Source organism: Rhea americana, unplaced genomic scaffold, assembly GCF_003343005.1.
Source record: "Rhea americana isolate MKP2758 unplaced genomic scaffold, rheAme1 scaffold_53, whole genome shotgun sequence".
Lineage (NCBI taxonomy): Eukaryota > Metazoa > Chordata > Aves > Rheiformes > Rheidae > Rhea > Rhea americana.
In genome coordinates, this window is record NW_028186679.1 from 2,469,001 (window position 1) to 2,489,342 (window position 20,342).

General features: G+C 38.7%; 2 protein-coding genes across 2 annotated transcripts in view; one reads left to right on the forward strand and one right to left on the reverse strand.

The window, feature by feature from the left end:
• ARHGAP21 (Rho GTPase activating protein 21) overlaps positions 1–20,342 on the forward strand; it is a 94,537-nt gene that overhangs the window by 5,765 nt on the left and 68,430 nt on the right. The window contains exon 3 of the mRNA XM_085318319.1: positions 15,034–15,216. Within this exon, the coding sequence (XP_085174445.1) occupies positions 15,034–15,216 (183 nt within the window). The remainder of the gene's footprint in view (positions 1–15,033; positions 15,217–20,342) is intronic.
• LOC146588254 (uncharacterized) lies at positions 15,458–18,756 on the reverse strand. The gene is made up of 3 exons (XM_085318256.1): positions 18,742–18,756; positions 16,146–16,786; positions 15,458–15,461 (listed from the first exon to the last, which is right to left on the reverse strand). The coding sequence occupies exons 1-3, from the start codon at positions 18,754–18,756 to the stop codon at positions 15,458–15,460; spliced, it is 660 nt and encodes a 219-aa protein (XP_085174382.1).

The window sequence follows — 20,342 nt, forward strand, 5'->3', positions numbered from 1 at the left end:
ATTCTTAAGTTTTTTCCACATTATGCTGTACAACAGAAGACTTTTGATGTTGAATATGTAATAGAAGCTTCAGTACTCCAGAGGGGCTAAATACTGATTAATAGTTCATGGATCTTAAAACAGAAATTGACAGTGGAAGTCATCATTGTAGAATTGTGCTAAAATACTGCATAAAAAATGGTTGATATTGTTTTTAATACAAAACAGGAAACTTCTCTTAATTTTTCGTATCTCCATTCCCTTCTTCCCTCCACCTTATTTAGTTGATGATAGCATTTTTCCACAGTGCAAATAGTTCACAGCAGGCTATGTTCGAGCCATGTGTGTAGGCTGCTGCGTAGCTCCTGCCAGCGCCCCAGTTTGCTGCTGGTTTGAGGTCCCAGTTCCTTCCTCGTTTCGACATTCCTTCCTGAACGCTTCACTGCCTCGTTCGCTTCTGGCCTCTCTCCGCAATAATCCTGCGCTTAGCAAGACCTTCCCAAACATCCTCTCTCTCCAAGTTTTCTCAAGCTTGGATAGTTATGATGTCTGTTGTGAGGAAGTGTATCTGTTCCACCTAGTAATAGTTGCTAAGCAGGACACGACTTTAGCCTCTTGTCAGCATAGGCTGCTTAAATGCAGGCAATTTAACTTATATAAGTAGTTTTTATTGTTTTAAGATCTTGAGTTCTTCCATTCTCCTCTTTAAGGGCCTTTTCTGAGGTCAGATAAAAATTAAAGTAACTCGTAGTGTTTTATGCTATATTACATTGATCGTAGAATTTTCCCCCTGCCCTTGTAATTGGATATTGTAAGGATAATACAGAAGCTATACCTTATACATCCTAAAATGAAACGGAAAAGATTTGTTGCRTGTTGTGGTAATTTTGGAACTCCTTTCACTGGTGGAAGGGAAGGTGGGAAAGGAAGAGATTGATTTGGACTTTGACATTAAATGCTGGGGCTCTTGGGATGAGAAATTAGAGCATAGGGTTCCCCCCTGCCTTCTTTTTGGTTAAAACAAGTGAGGCCTTCTTTGTATAACAGGTTCAAAGCTACAAGCTGCTGTTCCGCCAGACCCTTTTCTTGCCYGTGAAGTGTAAGTGTGTTCTTCACAAACTGCTTTGATACTAGAGGTTTTGTTTTGCCGCTGAAGTCCTTGGCCACCTGTTCCTAGTGCCTTTGCTTTATCCTTTCTCAGGATAGCAAAGTCATTTGTGTGTCTCCGGCACTCTTCACTGTGGCAGTGCGTGTGATGCTGACGGGAAGAGAGCGTCTCCGGTCTCCTGGCGCACATCTCCTCCCTTGGGGCCTTCCCTGTCATTCTCCTCCCGCAGGGACGCGGGAGCTGGGGCAGCACAGACCCRCGAGGCCTGTTCGCTGCAGGCTGGTCTCTGCTCTCTGCTGGGCATCGGCAGCTCAGAGCCTTGAGTCCATCCTTGCGTTATTAGAGAAGTGCTTTTCTTGGGTCTCAAAYATCTTTTCAGCAAATACTTCCTAGTTTTAAATTACTTTGAACTAGAGCTTATAGATGAAGCCAAGTCTGTTTGTTTCTGAAGACTTTGTTAGTCAATTGTGGGGTTAAAACCTCAAATTATTGTATATTATTTCTGCAGGTAATGTAACCATTAAATAAAACRTGTCTGTTTCTGTGGAAACTTATTTCCTGTATTTCTGAACCTAAAGCTTAAAGGAAAAGTGGAGGAAGAATGCAAGGTAGACAGATGATCAAGACAGAAAGTGTGTAGCTGAAATAGAGTGGTGGTTCACTAATTGCAAAAAAAAAAAAAAAAAAAAAAAAAAAAAAAAAAAAAAAAAAAAACAAAGCAAAGAAAGGAAGAAGGAAACATGTCAGTGTATTACTTGTCAGTGTATTTGCAGCTTCTCAGGATCCCACTGGTGTTGTGTCTTCCATCTCTGTGTCAATATGGCCATTGCCATTCCCTGGCACTGCAGAGGAGACAGCATTTCTGTGAAATACTGTCAGTACCCTGATACTCCAAAGGGGAGTCCACCCACATCAAGCAGGTGAAACTGTGATTTTATGAAAACTAAAAATCTTTTGTCTTTGAAAAGTTGCTGGTGTTCTGCTATGTTTACAATAGCTGACGTAAGCTTTTGTATCTCATGAAAACACAGAAGCTACCATCACTGTATGTTGTGCCTGAAGTTTAAAATTCATGTGATGTGAATTACGATATTAAATTATTGATGGTACTCAGATTGGTTTCTTCAGCAGCAGAAATGAAAAAAGAACAAGCATAGTTTGTGAGATCCTTTCTGTATTTGCTTTAGTGAGACTTCTTACGATGTTCCGATTCCCCCCCCGCCCCYGCTCTTTTTTCCCCGCCGAGACTGCGTAGCTCGGACGTTTCAGGAGCGCTGCTTGGAACGACGCTGTGCAGCCCTGCCAGCTTATCGCGTTGCGTTGTCCCGTTGTGGGGTGGGAAGGGAGAAGTGAAGAGGAAGGAAGGTCCTTGTTCCTGACCCTCCTCGCTGCATCGCTCCGTCCCCGCGGGCAGCACAGGCGCAAAAGCTGAGTCAGAGCCCGGCAGCCGGCTGCGCTAGCGCAAGGCATGGCCCAGCTCAGGATTTTGGACTGCTTGATCAATCACAACTGGAGTCTRATATGTAACCTGTACTGTGCTTGGAATGGGCAGGTTTGTTCTTTTCTTATCCTTACGTGTTTTATTTGGATTATTATTATAATTTAGTTCAAACAAAGCTCCAAACATCTCTCCTCCCCACCCCCAATCCTACTGATAATGTAGTATTAGAAATATTGCCATTTATGAACGGCTTTTCTRGAGTTAAGCAGCTGCATATTAGGAATGTTTTGTCTATGTAATTGTTTGGGTTTTAACACTTTAAGTACTTTAGATTGTTCTTAAGGAGTCGTCAGCTTTGAGGATTTTTTACTTCATAGATTGAACAAGTCAATATGTGTTTTATGTAGGAAGGTGGAGATATGCCAGTATAAACTGTATTGTAAATAAACATAAGGGTGATTTGTTTCCCTTCTTTAATGGGACTCAAAACCCTTGGCTGTTTTGAAAATACCCAATCTTCAGGAATACGTGAAAAAATAGTGTAGGAAAAGATTAGATGTTAATTATTTTATCCAGTATGTTTAAAAAGTAACCTTCCACAGGATGTTATTCAGTTTTAAATATGGGCACTGATTTTATTTATTTATTACAGAGTTGGAAAAAAAGATCCTGAATTTTGAAAGGAAATGTTTTTAAACTGAATCCATTTACTTAAGGAGTTAAAATAGTTCTGTGCTCTGGTAATACTACTGTAAGGATGCTCTTGGTTTTACTTGTATATCTCCCATAACATTCAGCCAGTCACTGAAGAAAATTCTTCTTATTCTTTTACAGTGTAAGGGGAAGATAAGTAAGTATTCTTAAGAAATTGTAATTTCAATACAGCAAGTAGACACAAACAATTCAAACATAATTGCCACCATGTATGTAAGTCCTTTGAAACAATATGCCATTCAATATACAAACCAACCTGTGTGTCATGTCTGTACTAAAACACTTTTTAATCAGGAAACTGCATTGCTTTATGCTGTTAGAATTTTTTTTTCTTTGTGTTTTTGAAGTGATACAGAAGCTGATGCATATTGTCTGGTTTTTCAATCACTGTCTTTACCACTATAGGTTAAAGAAATCTGATCTATTGAACTGGAAAAATCAGAGAAAACTCAAGGCTTTCTCKTCGAGTCTTAATTTTCACAGATGATTAACTGTCTCATTGAGTTTGATCTAATTTGCTTACGCATATTTGTAAGAATCCACCTGTATAGGATTTGACATAAAATGAAAATAAAGTCTGACAAATTGCTTGCCATCCTTTAGAAGAAATGAAGAAGAARTAAGAAAAGACTTGGCTCGTGTTATTTGGACATTCCAATGAAGTTTTAAAATGAGTTTGACACAAACAGGGTGGGAGTGGGACTGTTATTCAATCTAGCAGTAGACTGAAGTGAACTGTAAGAAATAGGCAGAGTTCACATAACCCAAAAGCTGTTACCAAGAGGGAAAGAGAAACTAGGCCTTAGATGAGTATATTTCCAATTACTTATGTGCTTAAAGCAGAAATACAGCTGAACTGTTTGGTGTTGTTCATTTTATTAGGTAAGTAGAATATGCAGTTACTGTGTACCTGTTTTTCTGAAAGTAAAACCCTGGTAAACTATAGATTTTGATGAGTTGCTGTTTTTCTCTGAAATGAATCTGTAACTKTGTTTATGGGACATTATAGTGCATCTCTACTGCATTAAAATACTGTATAAAAAGTGGCTACTGTCCTCCCTGGAGGGAGACTCGTGCTGCTTTGGGTAGCAGTGTTGCTCTTTCCAGATTCTCCCCTAGCAATGTCCTAGGATGCTGCTGGTGAGAAAGCAAGTGTGTGAGCTGGTCCTTTGAAGACTAACAGCTAGTTTTCAAGTGTCCCCTCAAAGCAAACTCCAGTTTGGGTTATGGTAGCCTTGAGTTTGCAGTTTTGCAGCTCTTCTTTGTGATTTCCGTCCATCCCAACCTCCCAGTAAAACGTTAGGGGGTAAATTACTGGTTGTGATCTGAGAGCCAAGCTAAGATTTGCCTTATGGGAAATCTTCTAAATAGTGACCAGAAATATATATCCAAAGGGAAAATATCATTTATTATTTAATAATAGGTCATATAAATAAATATAAATAATAAATATAAATAATATATAAAAATAGTAATTACATAATAATAGTATATTATATGTAAGGCTATAGATAATACATAATATAATAATAATAATAATTTAGTAATAAATACAGGCAATTACCTCTGGAATCAGATTACAGATTGATTGTAGTTATGATCTCTGAATATTTAGGCAGAAGCCTTCTCATTGCGCACTAGTTGAAGTGTACCAAAATGAAACAAGATATTTGGAATTTTTCATCTTTCTGTCTTTACTTATTGGRCTACTTCATGACTTATCTTCTGATCTTTCTTAAAATTAGCTGAATGTGGGTCTCATACCAGCAAAGAGCATGGCTCATCATTCTGCTATAAGGCTTTTATTAGTTTGATAGAGAGYGGATCTTCTTATTTACTATTCTCATCAGTTCCAAGTTCTTAACTGACAAATATCTGATTACTACAGACATACTATTGCAGCGTCCTAACTTCTGAAGATAACAATAAARTTCTTCTAGCCATCTGAATACTTCAGTCTTCAATTTCTCAGCCAAAGAAGGGTATTTTGCAGAAGAAATTTGAAAAATTTAAGGTTACATAAAGTTGACCAAACATTTTCTTCCTACAGAGTAGTCCTGACCATTGAAGTTGATGGATTGGGAGGAACTTTCTGATCAAAAACTATGTAGATGTATGTGACAGTAAGTTAGTATGTTGTGGCTTTATAGCAGCCTAGTAGCTTCCCCCCCCCCATTATTGCAGGTTTTATTTTTGTGTGAAGCAGTGTATGGGAATGCGATGTTGCAGTGCAAGCTCAGCTATTACATTGCCTTTCTGCTTTACAACGCAGAAGCACTGCAGAGACTGCTGCACTGCAGGTATTTCCATTCATTTGGAGAATCTCAGTTAATGTCAAAAAAGCTTTTCAATCTTCCAAACATGTTACTTGGAGGATAAAATAACAAAGGTGGTTGCATTCCTTYTGAGATACTTGCAGCTGATAATGGTTTTGAAATATGATATTCTGTGTAATTTTATTGTACTTAGATTTTTTGTGTTTGTCTCTCACTTCGGGGGGGAAGGGGATAAGATAAAATATTTAATCTTACAACTGTGCAGGGTGTGATGTTTTTATTACTGAGTAAAAGATGTAAAATCATTGCAGGAAATAGCTGCTAGTTGTATTCATTGTGGGAATTCACTCTGAAGAAACATTTTTTGATGTTCAGAAGTACAGGGAAATAATTTGGCAACAGCGAGCAATTCAAGAAACAGTAACAGGCAAACAAATACAAATAGTTCTTAAATAAGCAAATAGGTTTGTATTGGAATTGAACTTTTTTTTTCCTCCATACAGCAATAGAAATATAAATTAAGTAATCTTAATTAACTGTTCTTACTGACACGTTCGGTGCACGCTGTGAGATATGCAGCTTCATTATGATCACTTCGTAAGTCAATGTCGAAAAAAGCTTCTGGATTTAGAGATGGACTTGGAATCCTGTGAATAAGTTTTTCCTCTTTATCCTCCTAGTGATATCTTGTCTCTGTTGACATAAAGAGTTAAAATTTTTTTCAAGCTGATGACCTCATGCTCCTTTTCGTAAGCATCTTCCTGTACAGTGTATCTTATTAAATGATTTCACTGAAAAAGCTACTTTTCTCCCCCCATCATGTATGCACAGATTACAATTTTAGGGTTCTGAAATATTTTAACATGGCTGTTTTRGATATGTGACTTTGCACATGTTTGTATGCTTTTCTTTCTTTCTTTTTTTTGGATACAAAACAAGCCTTATCACTTCCACATACAAGGTTTTTAAAACTTCCAATGTGTTAACTTACACATTATACAGTACATTCAATTTAAATAACTTAAATATAATCCTGGTTATATGTGTTTTAAGTGGTATGTTTTTGTCTTGCAGGGATTTTTTTAATTGGGTATTTGCAAACTTCAACAGTGAGTAGCTTGAACTATGGATTTAGAGGCTTTTTTGATGGAGAGGGAAGCTGTGTATGTGGGCATGTAAAGGATCTTGAAACAGTTGTCTTATGTATGCAAGTTTTGTGGTGTTTCAAGCCATTCTGAAAGCATGTCTTCTSTATTAAATCTCTTTTCTAAACAATTTAGGCTTGATATTGATAGCTGTTCTCTGAAGTCTGTTGTTCTTAAAACTATTCCCATGTGACTAGATAATTATTTCACAAACAAGATAATCTGGAGTAATAGCTCATTTGTAATAATCATGTTTAGAGTGGCAGTCTGGAGCTAGACTTTGAGGGGCCACTCCCTTATCTTCCAAAGGCTTCCTTTCTTGTATTTGAAAATAAATGATGTTGTTTAACTACAGCTGCAATATTACAGGAATTCAATGCTCTGAAGTCCAAATGGCTTGAGTTATCCACAGGTAGGATGTTGCATTTATGCAGATGAAGTGGTGCAGGTAGTCTCTAAATGATTTTAATTTCTTATTTGTAAAACAGAAGTAAGCAGGTAATCTGTTTACATTGAAAAGACACTTTATATCTGCTTTCTCTTTTCATCTATTTCTGTCCCACTGGTGAGACTGAGAAGGAAAGCCCTTGCTCAGCATTGCAGCTGCATCGTGGGTTAGCCTCGTGTGAGTGCGGTGGTGTCCTCTTAGGGACAGGGCGCGCAGTGGARAAAGGTGCTGATTTTGGCAATGCATCTGGTTTGGTGTGTAACTTAAAACTSTGTCATCCCTTCATTAGAGCTGATAAATTTTTGAACCAAGACATGACTTCTGGCTATGGTGATAAGAAACARTATGATTGAAAGGAAATGCATAGCTAGTTTACAGGTGACTTTATTTAAAGCTGTGTTGCATCTGATTGTTGATACGGGGTCTGTGCAGATCAGTTGTATACTGTGCAGTGATTTAGTTGTTTTTTCCCAGCAGCTTCTGCAAAGCTGTTTCAATATATGTAAACAAGTATGCTATAACAGAGTCTGTGAAAGTACACTGAAAGCTTTCTGAAATGTCATGTGTCTAAAGTCCAGGTTATTCTAAAAAACGGAGTAAAAACTTTTGTTCTAACTCCTTGTCTTTGCAGTAGCACTCTTACTTGAGATGTGGGCAGAGTTTCTTACTGTTTTCTCCCCATTGTAAGAAGCAGAGTAGGTCATGGGAAAGCTTGTACTCTTGGATCTATCAAAAATTTCCCGTAGRCTGAAAGAAACAGTAAGGCAGCTCTTGACAGACTGTAACTCCAGGCAAACTGTTCTGTATCACTTCTGTCAAACTCCTAAGAAGGTTCTTCTGCCATGCATGGAGTGATCTCAACAGTGCTTCAGTGGTGAGGGTTAGAAGCGTGCTCTCCGAGCCGCCTGTCTCTGACATTCCCAGGTTAGACCCTGAGGTAAGGACAAAGCATTTCCTATTCGTAACAACCAACGACAGAATAAGCAAAAAAGGAAAAGCTTCAATTTAGCTAAATTAAAATCACATGACATTTTGCTGTTATGTTACCAACCCTGCAGATGTTTCCTTTCTTTGCAGTTTAAGGAGGATGTAGCTGTTAAGAGTGGAGGCTTTTGCTAATGAGGCTATAAGAAAACAAGGAAGCTCTCAATTTCTTTTTTATTTTTAATGTTTTTCTGACAAAATTTAATACTATGTGTGTTTATTATTGTAAATACTAATTGCAATGTATAAAGAAGTACACACTGTGAAAACAGTTTACATCTCTGTCCTATGAAGTCCCCACGTTTTTATTATGCTGCTTGATGCTGTTGCTTAACATACGCTGTTAGTCTGTGGAAAAGTATAAGGCATGATCTAAACAGAGATGCACTTAACTAGCTTTCGAAGCAATTCTAGTTAAAGCAGTTGGATTTTGTGCGTGTGAATAAGAAGAYGTATATGTCTGCGTATTTATATATTTAAGATGTCGTTAAATCCTTGAGTGGTCTGCTAATATAAAAGTAGTTAATTATATTGCCGTGAAGGATTTGATTTCAAATCAAAAAGATGGAGTTTTTCAAGTACAAGCTTTCTCTAACCCTTTTTGGTTTCCTGTATTTGAGCTCAGGAGAAAAAAAAAATCAGTGTATATGGGCAARCATTTTAAAGTGAGGGAGGAAAGTAAAGGTTGCCGTAGGTAGTCTTCAGCTCTCCTTTTGAGGCCTTGGACAGTGACGGGACAGACACGAGTGTCAACTGCTTTGCTTTACAAAGCAGCTTTTCATTAACAGTGGAACACAGTAAGGAAAGTTTAAGCTGTGTAATAAGCTGACTGCACGGAAGCTTTTTATTGTTGTTTTCTGCTCTGTGCCTTGACCCTTTTGAGGACTGAAATGCTTTACCTTGAAAATACTATTTCCCCTTTGAATGACTGTGTGTACTACAGCAGTAGCTGTAAAAGTACACCCAAGTGCTCTTCTCTCTGTCCTTCCACTGCCARGCCAGCTCTGTAACCTGCATCGGGCAGGGTAGCAATGCACGGGTCCTTCTCTCAGTGCCTCCCAGCCATCTGCTGCRTTGGCACAGAAACCTTGTTTCTGAGCAGCTGCACATTTCCCACTTACTTTGTACTTTTGGAGTCCTTGTACATTATTTTCTTGATTCTTTCTCCTAGCCTGGACCCGGTTTGAGAATAWTGTTTCTATATTTCATTGAATTGGGTTATTCAATTCTGAGATATGTTTTAAAGTTTGTGCTAATATGCTCACTGACCTCTGCTGCAGAGAGAGACCTGTCTCACTGACTGGATTAAAAGAATGTCTCAGGCATGTATTTCGTCTGTGTGGGATTCAGTCTCCTGAAAGAAAGTGGCTGGTTTGCTGCCAGGACTTCCAGATAGCTGAAAGCACTCACGACAGTTCCTCCAAAACTAGTCTCCTGTTGTGGCCGCTTGGGGTGATCTTCAGGACAAGAAAACATCAAAGCAATCTATCAAAACACTAAGAACGTGCCCTCCTGTGAGGGAGACACCTAGAGCTGCCATCTTCTTCCAGAGACCCTGGTTGTTAGAGCGAAGGCTCTTTATTTCCTTACCCTTGCTCTGAAACCTCTCAGCTACCAGCAAGGTAGGATGAATTTACCAARAGTATCAACTTTGTGTCAGCAATTACTTTTTTTCAATTGGAAATAATTTACATCTCTGTAAGATTCTCCTTTTTCATTCCAGTCACGTTTAAAGACATTAGAAATATCTCACCGTGGGCTGAGACTGTTTCAGTGCATGATCAAATTTTGGTGTATTGAGTCTTGGCTTAGTCAGACTCTTCATTTGCAGTGCTCATTTCAGCACTTGTGCCTTTGCATGAAGAGCAGCGAGAGCTCTCAGCTTGCATGAGCAGCACTTTCCTAGAAGCGCTGTCTTTCCTTAGCTAGATAGAATGAGACATTTCTCTGGATTAGTGGTGGATTTAATGGAGAACTGCTTGAAGAGACCCATATTGTGAATGTATGTGTAAAAAGTCATGAGAGGAGGAAGATTCTTGCCTGAAAGTTTTCTTTGGATATGTGGTCTTTATGAATGTAACCAGTCTCCCTTGAGCTCTTCGATTTATGAGCTTGCGGAAAACTGAAAGAAAAAGACTGATTCTTTTCCTTGTGTAYGTGATCCCATTTTTGAGGTAGTACTGAGACAAAACATTTTATGAATTTATGTTTGGATGCTGGATGTAACTATACAGCAAATGAGGGTGGTGACAATGTTTTTCAAAGAAAAGGACATATAACCTTTTCTTTCTCCGTGCTAAAATAGTCTTTCTCAGATGTTTCTAGATGAAGCACTACAAATTTTAAGATCATACAAGAGCATTTAAGGTGGGAATGTTAGTTTATTTTACTGTTTTTATCATTTAGTACATTTTTATTGCKATTCATCATATCACCCAGGACAGAGGAAACCTGTGTTCTCCAATAGATTGAACTGTTAGAGTCACTGGTATGCGGGAGTCCAGATCTGTGACCACAGAGGAAGAGATACGGGTTGGGGCACAGGTTGTCCTCCAGGCATGATGCTCCCGACCTCCCAGTCATTTCTGATCAGATCAGTGTACCACAAAGTAGAATTCATTTTTGAGTGAGAAATTTTTTATTACTTCATTTGACTACTTTTTAGCTTCTAGCAAAGTGATTTCAAAGTGATTTGAAAGTGATTTCTCTGAGTGGTTGAATCTAAAAGGGTCAGTGTCTTGTTATAATTTCATTTGCAAATCATCAATTGGAGAATCTRATTATTTAAAGAAGCAAGCCTTGTTTTTAGTGAAACTTGCCATTGCTCTGTAGATAACTAGATTTTCTGCCAGCATAGGCAAGTTTTTTCTTCTTTTCTGCAGCCTTAGGCAGGAAGGACATTTTTATTTCTCTGTTTCCCTTTTAAAGAATCTTTTTTTGATTTCTGCCAGATAAAAAAGGTCAAACTCTTTTTAATGGAGAARTGTTCTTTCTTTGAAATTACACGTTTAATAGGGCAGTTCGCTAAGTGATAGATACTTTGTTACAAAAACCAGAAAAAATAAATGACCTGATACAAGAAATATCATTGGTTTTAGGCAASTCCAGTATTTATTACAGCATTTGGAATGTTCTGTTGGAGTCTYAGGGTGATCTTAGGGATTAATCACTATGTGTAAAATCCTTTTTGGCTCTGGCTTATGTCAGTAGTGACTAAAAAAATATTATTTGATGGCTGTTGAATCAGTAAAATGTTGTTACGTCAACCCATTTTCTGTTGGGCATATATCCATCTAGCAGAACTGCTATTTCAGGTATCTCATTTCTTGGTAGACTAGCTAAAAGTTGAACACGCTGAATGTTTTTGAAATAGGTGCTGCTTAGAGCGTCGAAACAGCTTGTGCTTATTAAGGTATTKATAGGTAAGTGCACTGGTGTGTCCTGTTTGTTTGTTTTAAATACAGTTTTAGGCTCTGGAAAATGTACTATGGGCAACACTTACTTGACTGATACAATGCGCAATTGTTGATTTTTTTTTTTTTTGAGATTTATACTCTTAATTTAAAATGTTATCATTTACAGGCCTCAATATTTTTGCAGGTTTTACTTAATTTTGTTGGACAATGTGGTAAGCTCCCAGTGATTCATGTGGATCTTTAAGGTGCCATCTATTTATTCATGGATGCTTTCATTGCTCAAAAAAGTGGGTTAAATACAACAGTCAAAGCAAAGTACACATTTTACAGTGCATTTAAGCATCTATTTTCTGTCACTGTAATTGCATGTAACAGGAAATGATATTTGTGAAGAAACCTTGTGAGTCCTGAGGAGAATGTTGCTTGAACCCCTTTTTTTTACTGCCCTGGGATTCTTTAGTCCTTGAACTTGATTGTATGCATTTTGAGTGTTGAATCTACAGAGATATTTAGTGTTCTGTTGAATCAAAAATTCAAAACTTTAGTAAGGAATATCACAAAATAATCCTCAATTTGTTAGTGTTCATGTAGACTCAAAATAAAGCATCCWTTATATAGAATGTAATTTTCATTCTCTTGAAATGCAAATGAATCTTCTCTAAAGACAGATCACCTCTAGCAWATGAGATATTTGTGTTCATAGCTTTATGACTATCGCTTTTGTTTGGCTCACAAGTAAAACCATGTAGGGACTGTGTCTTCAGTAAGACATTCTTGGCTATGTTAATCAACATCATCTGTTCATTGCTTGCTGTCTTGCATCCTTGTTTTGTCTGCGTTTTTGAAAACTTTTCTTTTTCATTTTTAAAGCCTCTTCTGAAAAGAGATATTTCTGGTAGGTGTACTATAGTTGGACATTCCACAGGGTGAATCAACAGATATTGACTCTGTTTTCTTTATAATTTGTATTCTTCTTTCTTGTTCGTATTAGTGGCTGAAAGTTACTGTTACTAAACATGTCTTGTATTTATTATTAATATTGGCCTTTTCTGTTGTATTGTTGGCAGACTTTGCAGGGGGTCCAAGGACAGAATGGCGATAACCTTTCACTTCTGGCATTCCCTCTCAGGAAATAATGATTTGACTGTGGAGTACTGTTTTTATAAATAACTGTTAGTTCAGCACCTTTCACAAGTGCTAAAAGTTTACATGAAATTACAAGGAAATTGGAGGTTCTTTTCTTGCTTCAGTCTTGCTGCAACTCGCAATCCTCAGGCCTGGTAAAGTTTAGAAAGTCTGTATTTTGAGCTCAGGCTACAAGGTGTCTATATTTAAATTTTGGTCAGTTGTTATACATGCTAAACTTGTCTTTAGACCAATTAGGGAGTTTTTGTCTGGATAAAGATGTGAATATGTTACAGACTTTTATTTATGAGCGCTATATTTTGAGCGTGCTGTCTTCCTGTCTATAATGATAGATACTTGCTTACTAAATGTTTTGATTTCATCTGCTACCTAAAATGATGAATATTCTTGTCTTGTATTCTTGTCTTCCTTAAAGCTTCTGTATCAAGTGTTACATTRAAAATGTATCAGAAGGAAAAAAACACAAAAGGTTGCAGGTGAATGCTAAAGGGTTGCATTCCCGCTTGTCACTGAATGGAGGAAATCATTGTCATGTTTATATGAGGCTAGGGTGTATGCACTTTTCCCCCCTTTTTTTCTTTTTTTAAACAGCTATTGCCGATTTAATAGGATCAGAAAGATTGTTTGTAATGGATTGATTTTCTGCTTATGTTGTGAGATTGAAAGAGTGAGATGATACATTTATTCCTGCAGAATAGAAAAGGTCCTGTCATGTCCAAGGTTGAACAGCAGCTTGGTGGCAAACACCTTGGTGACTAACTTCATAGGTTAAAGGTTTACATAAAGGTTACATAAACTTTTAACTTAATCTTTGCATTGCTTCAGCTTTAAAGCCAGTCATCATTAGAGTGCCACAGTTCTCACTGTTTTCCTTCATTCATCATTTAATTGCAAGATGTTCTGCCATTCAGCTTGGYTGTAGCAGCATGACCCTTCTCTGAGCATGGTCTTCCTTGCTGGAGAGCAGGGGTGCTGGAGGCAGGGAGGCTGGTCCATGAACACTGGCCAAGATGTCTTTGTCCCCCTTGTGGCAAGGGACAGAACCCATGGGTGTCTCAGCCGTGTCCACAGCATCTGCTTGTAGGAGTGCTTTGTGGTTTATGCACTAAAATGCAGAATGCTGCTCTGGGGAATAAGGAGCTGAGCAAGCAGCTGCCAGCCTCGCTTTGCAGGAATAGGTGTTGCTGTGGCAGAAGCTGAGATGCTTTCCCTCTTCTCTGTAGATACTGCCTGGAGTTGGCTGGGGCCCACCTTGCCGATWAGCATCGCTTTTTGAGACCCCAGCTATAAGACTAAAGCAAAGGGGATTATTCTGGAGTATGCCAGGAAGAAAACAAGCAGCAAATTCTGATGTGTTAGTCGGTTGYTGAGCCACAGTAGTAGAGCTACAGAAGGATATCTATTAATTCTCTCTGAGTAGTTGTTGAATAGACTATAGACTAATCTAAATTTGTTTCGTGCATCATTGAACTTGAATACTTAGAGGAGGGTCATAGGGTTTTGCATCCTTTCTTTGTATAGCTTCTGCCTTTGACTTGAAATGTTATATGTGACAAGGCATTCGCTTTGAAAATTGAAATTAAAGATTGCGTTTAAGGCTTAGAAGACAAATATTTTYGTAACAGTATGAGCCATACCTATATAAAATTACCTTTAAGAGTAGCCTAAATATAATTGTTCTTATTTCTGGATGGGAGATGGGATTTTAGTATAAACATGAAAGGAAAATAGACTTTTCTATTCATGTATTTAGAGTTGGCATACTGAATGTTCAGAAGAAGTAGCTCTCTAGGAATGAAAAAATACAGATGAAGAAGAGATGACTAGAGGAAAACTATGTAGGTTGAAGAAGCTTAACCAAATGGTTATGCATATGTTCTTCAATTCTCTTCAGTTATTTTAAGTGAGAAGGTAATAGTTCACAGAACCATACCTGAATTTTAAGTCAGGAGAAGAGGAGTAGGTAGTGTWCCTTTTATATATTTGTGAAATCTGTGTGCTTAGAAATGGAATCCCAAAAGACAGAAGAAAGCTTCCTTATTTTTATATCTACGTAAATTTAGGAAATAAGGAAAACTTATGAATTGTACTTGTTTTTCTGTGGTTCATTTCAGCTTTTAACTATTGTATGTTAGATTCTTTACTACGTAACTGCATTTAAAATTTAAGAATAATTCTATATGTGATATGACCAGAGGTGTAACATTGTAGGGACTGCTGCATTATAATACTCATTGATTGATAAAATATTGGTAATAGTAAAATTATTTCATAGTCTTTGGTGGGGGAGAGAGAAGAAATTATATTTTTTACTTTAGAGCATTAAAAAAAATCCAAATTACAATTTCTGTCTAGTCTCTTTCTCTTTTATTTTAGGCTTCAAAAAATAAAGATGGAAAAGAGCGGAGTGAAGCTGCATCACCATCAGAGGAAGAAGAAGCTTTCTCTTGGCCTGGTCCAAAAACTGTTGTGCTAAGGAGGACATCTCAGGGTTTTGGCTTCACTTTAAGACACTTCATAGTTTACCCTCCAGAATCTGCAGTTCAGTTTTCTTTTAAAGTAAGTGAAATGAAGAATGAAGTACTTCATAKATATAGTGATTTATTATACTTTTTATGGACAAAATAACAGTCTGCTTGCAAGCAAATGTTTTTGTGCTTATATCTTTCACAGTAAAAGGGAGCCTTGCATGTCAGGTGGGCAGGCTCATTTATTGCGTTATTTTGTAGTAGTACCCAGATCTGTTTCACTCTAAGGAAATGCATCCGTTCCAAGAAAGCTGAATTGACTAAGTTTAAATTCACCTGAATTAAGAATATTTGTTATCATGAGTATGAGCAATGATTATTGTAGAACATGAAAATATTTCCAGTGTAGAATTTTGTACTCAGTGTCATTAATCTGTACTTTTATTTTTATTTATTGTTTTTMTTTAAAAATAAGCATTTTAAAATGTTAAGTAGCCAAGTGGTCTGTCTTGCTCAGAGATTGTATGTATTCTTTTATGCCACTGAACCTTTTGAAAGTGGCTTAATTGACTGGTGTTGAGACCAAGTCTGTTTAATACTGATGAAAATTTGAATATTGAGATAGGATTTCCGCTCCCCCCCATGAGTTCAAATAACCCTTGCTCATTTTAAAGCAATCAAGTGTATGAAATCTCATAATATAGAACCATAGAATGAGTAAGGTGGGAAGGGACCTCTGGAGATCATCTAGTCCATCCCCCGTGCTCAAGCAGGGTCACCTAGAGCATGTTAGAAAGGGTTGCATYCAGGCGGGCCTTGAATATCTCCAGAGAAGGAGACTCCACAACCTCTCTGGGCAGCCTGTGCCAGTGCTCCGTCACTCTCACAGGGAAGAAATTCCCCCKCACGKTCAGGCAGAACTTCCTGTGCTTCAATTTCTGCCCATTGCCTCTTGTCCTGTCACATGGGACGACTGAAAAGAGTTTGTCCCCGTCCCCTTGACACCCTCCCTWCASGTACTTGTACACATTGAYAAGATCCCCCCTCAGGCTTCTCTTCCCCAGGCTGAAGAGGCCYAGTTCTCGCAGCCGTTCCTCAYAGGGCAGRTGCTCCAGCCCTCKGATCATCTYTGTAGCCCTMTGCTGGACTCTCTCCAGTAGCTCCATGTCTCTCTTGTACTGGGGAGCCCAGAACTGGACACAGTACTCGAGATGAGGCCTCCCCAGGGCTGAGTAGAGGGGCAGGATCACCTCCCTCSACCTGCTGGCAACACTCTTCCTAATGCASCCCAGGAGACCATTGGCCTTCTTGGCCACAAGGGCACATTGCTGGCTCATGATCAACTTGTCATCCACCAGTGCTCCCAGGTCCTTCTCTGCAGAGCTGCTCTCCAGCAGGTCAGCCTCCAGCTTGTACTGGTGCCTAGGGTTATCTTTCCCTAGGTGCAGGACTCTGCMCTTGCCCTTGTTGAACCTCAKGAGGTTCCTCTYTGCCCAGCTCTCCAGCCTYTCCAGGTCTCTCTGAATGGCAGCACAGCCCTCAGGTGTGTCAGCCACTCCTCCCAGCTTGGTATCATCAGCAAACTTGCTGAGGAGGCACTCTGTCCCCTCATCCAGGTTGTTGATGAAAAAGTTGAACAGGATGGGACCCAGTACTGAGCCCTGGGGGACATCACTAGCCATAGGCCTCCAACTGGACTCCACGCCACTGATGATGACCCTCTGAGCTCTGCCTTTCAGCCARTTCTCAATCCACCTCACTGTCCACTCRTCTACTCCACACTTCCTGAGCTTCTCTAGGAGGATGTTATGGGAGACAGTGTCAGAAGCCTTGCTGAAGTCACATACACAACATCCACTGCTCTCCCCTCATCTCCCCAGCCAGTCATTCCATCATAGAAGGCTATCAAATTGGTTAAGCAGGATTTCTCCTTTGGTGAATCTGTGCTGGCTACTCCTGATCACCTTCTTTCCCTCCATATGCCTGGAGATGACACCCAGAATGAGCTGTTCCCTCASCTTTCCAGGGATGGAGGTGAGGCTGACAGGCCTATAGTTGCCTGGGTCCTCCTTCTTGCCCTTCTTGAAGACTGGAGTGACACTGSCTTTCTTCCAGTCCCCAGGCACCTCTCCAGTTCTCCAGGACCTTTCAAAGACGATGGAGAGCGGCCTGGCAACAACATCTGCCAGCTCTCTCAGTACCCATGGGTGCATCCCATCTGGGCCYCTGGATTTGTGGATGTCTAGCCTGCCCAGAAGGTCTCTAATCCTATCCTCCTCAGCCAAAGGAAAGTCTGTCTTTCTCCAGACTTTCTCCCTTACGTCCCGGCTATGGGATTCATGAGGGCTGCCCCTAGCAGTGAAGGCTGAAGCAAAGAAGGCATTCGGTAATATGTGTCACTTCTGAGGTTCCCTTTTCCTTTTCCAGTCAGACGGAGAAATAGTTTCATATATGTTCTGTAGATGGGTGGATGGGAATCAAATCTTTGTGCTCATTCTAGTGAGCTAATTGATTCATGTCTTGCTGTAGAAGTCTTTAGCTCAAGTCTTCTTTTTTGCTTGTCTGCAATGACTAAGATTTCTTTTGAAGCAGAGAAAAGTTTGTAGGAGAAAGTCATCACATTGTTTCAGTTAATTTCAGCTACTCAGCAGGCACTTGGTTGCCCAAGTTTTTTCCCCTGACACTCAGGCTAACCCGAGGTGAAACTATCAGCAGTATCAGGTGATCCCAACATCGTTTTGTCCTTCAACACAGGTTACAGAGTCAGCCAAGAGTGATCTCTGGTTGAATTCCAAAATGAAATAGAGGAAAGAGAGCAGGCAAGCATTAGCTCAGCTGAACAAATTACTCGCACTTGTCAGCATCTCCTGACAGTAACCCCTGCTTGCTTTTTTGTAAGTGAAAATAAACAGTATGAGCAGGATTCAACTTGTTAACTGAGAAGTGATTGGATAAGTTTTGTCCTGAATGTATCTCCAGAGCTCTATGAGCAAGAATACCTTTTTTACCTGTAGAATTAAAATGTGAATTGGAAAAAAAAGGGGGCAGGGGTTCCCCCCTCTACCTCTTTCTTCCTCCTAACATTTGGTAGTTTCTGAGAGGGAGATGGAAGGAGAAGGAGACAGAGACTCGAAGCACGTTCTTAATGTAGCGAGCCCAAGACGTATGTCTAGGGTAGCTGTTTTCCACCAGGAGAGTGCTTAGCACCTGTCTTATCTCTATTCCTTCTCTCATATGTTAGCATTTGGTTTATTCCTATTAGTTTCTGTCTTYTTCTAGAAAGAAAATCGTGGAATTGCTGAATAATTGCAATTGCATTTTCACAGGATCGGTTACCTTTTAAGATGGTAAGGTTCAGTTGGACAGAGCCCTGGTCATCACTTTCATCACTTTCGTAAATTAACCTCAACAACTATATTTTCTCCTCTTACTTTTAGCATCCATGAGGTGGTAGAAAAAAAGAACAGATCTTCAAAATTTTTAATCCTGGATGTTTCTAATGTGGCTTTAATGGATGTTTTTGTACMTAAATTACGAAAAGAACATGAAATTATGTAAGCAACATAAGCAACCTGATACAAGTAAGGAGCAGGTCTGAGTTCTGTTTCATTCTTACTTGACCATATGTCATACTGGTTACCAGATGATTGCAGTCCTTGTATGATGGAGTCCCTGTAGACTGGAGGTCTTTGTCAAATTCAGATTATTGTGCTAAGTCCCAATATCCTTTCATGGTTCCTGCACAAAAACAGCTAATYATCTGCAAGTCAAGTGACATGTAAAGGAAAGGCAAGACTTACCAATACATAAACACTACTGTGTAACAAAAATGAATTCTCTTGAATGATCTTGTCCTGCTTCTCAATGTAATCTTTATTAATCAGATAGTTTATAAACTTTATAGTTAAAAGTTTGTAAGTTTACGATAGAGGAAGATTATGAAAGAAAGTGTTCTGTGGTGGATCTGTTGCAAAGAACAATTTTGCATGAGGGGTCACACAAGCCTGTATGAAAGGTAATCCTGGAAACTAAGACTACAGTTTAAAGGAAGTTTTGTTTTCACAAAAGGACTTGGCTGTGTTGGTATGGGGCCACGTACTAAACTGAATTGAAGAAYAGATCCACACTGAGAAATAACTGATCATATGTCCTTGCTTCCCATGCCGCCTTTCCCTGAAGAAATCAGATCGGGATTATGTGGAAGATTTCCAAAGCTAGCATTGCAAAAAGCAGCCTGAATTAAATTAGGCTCTGAATATCACATATATTTATTAGAATTTGTTAGTCAGCAACACACATTTTTGCATGTGAAGTGCATTCTCCAAGTTAAATCAGTCTAATATGCTAATAAATGATAAAAGAAAACCTTCACTTTAAAGAAGATATAGAGGCAGCATTTACTAACATTTTGGAATTCGTAAGAGGTAAATGTAGGAGAGAAATTAACTCCAAAACATTTGCTTTATAAAGCATTCCATTTTTAAAGACCTGAGCTCATTGGCTTGGTACCATGAAAAACTACTTTAATGTTTTGCAGCTGTGTTTTATGATAGAGCTTTGTGTACCCAGTGACAGACTCTTGCAGTACTTTTTAAATGGTAACAATTCTACATTAACGAATTTCACTTTTATTTTTATTTATTTTTTTTATCTTTAGCATCAAACAAGGTGTCACCTAGGTGTCACTCATAAGTTTSCAGAATATGAACTCAAATGTTCAAAGTTCTAAAAGTATTTTTTTCACTTTGTAGATTGGGTGGAAACTCGAGACATGCAGATGTTAACCTTGTCTAATTCTTTGCTGCTGTTATTTTGGATGATCATAGTTCAAAACTGACTAAACTRGTCCAGGGATTTCAGGGATATAATGATAAAATTCAGCAGTACTTGTCTGCTAGCATGGCATTTTTACCAGGATTATTGAGCTCAGGGATATACTATTTGCTGTTCTCAGTGTTTGGGTGATAAGGATAATTGTCAGGGTTTTTTAGAAATAGAATAGGTATGAGATCTCTGTTAACTCAATTTTTTTAAAAAAAGTTATTCTTGTATATGTCTTTCTACAATGCTAGCAGACATGCTGGTAATTTCTATGCTGTTGTGAGGTTTAGAGGTGTAGGTTATRCTGAATTTTTGTACGTCACAAATGGAATACATTACAACTAGGAAAGACTACTCATTGTTCAATATAGAATTTATATCCAGGTCTTACCTCTT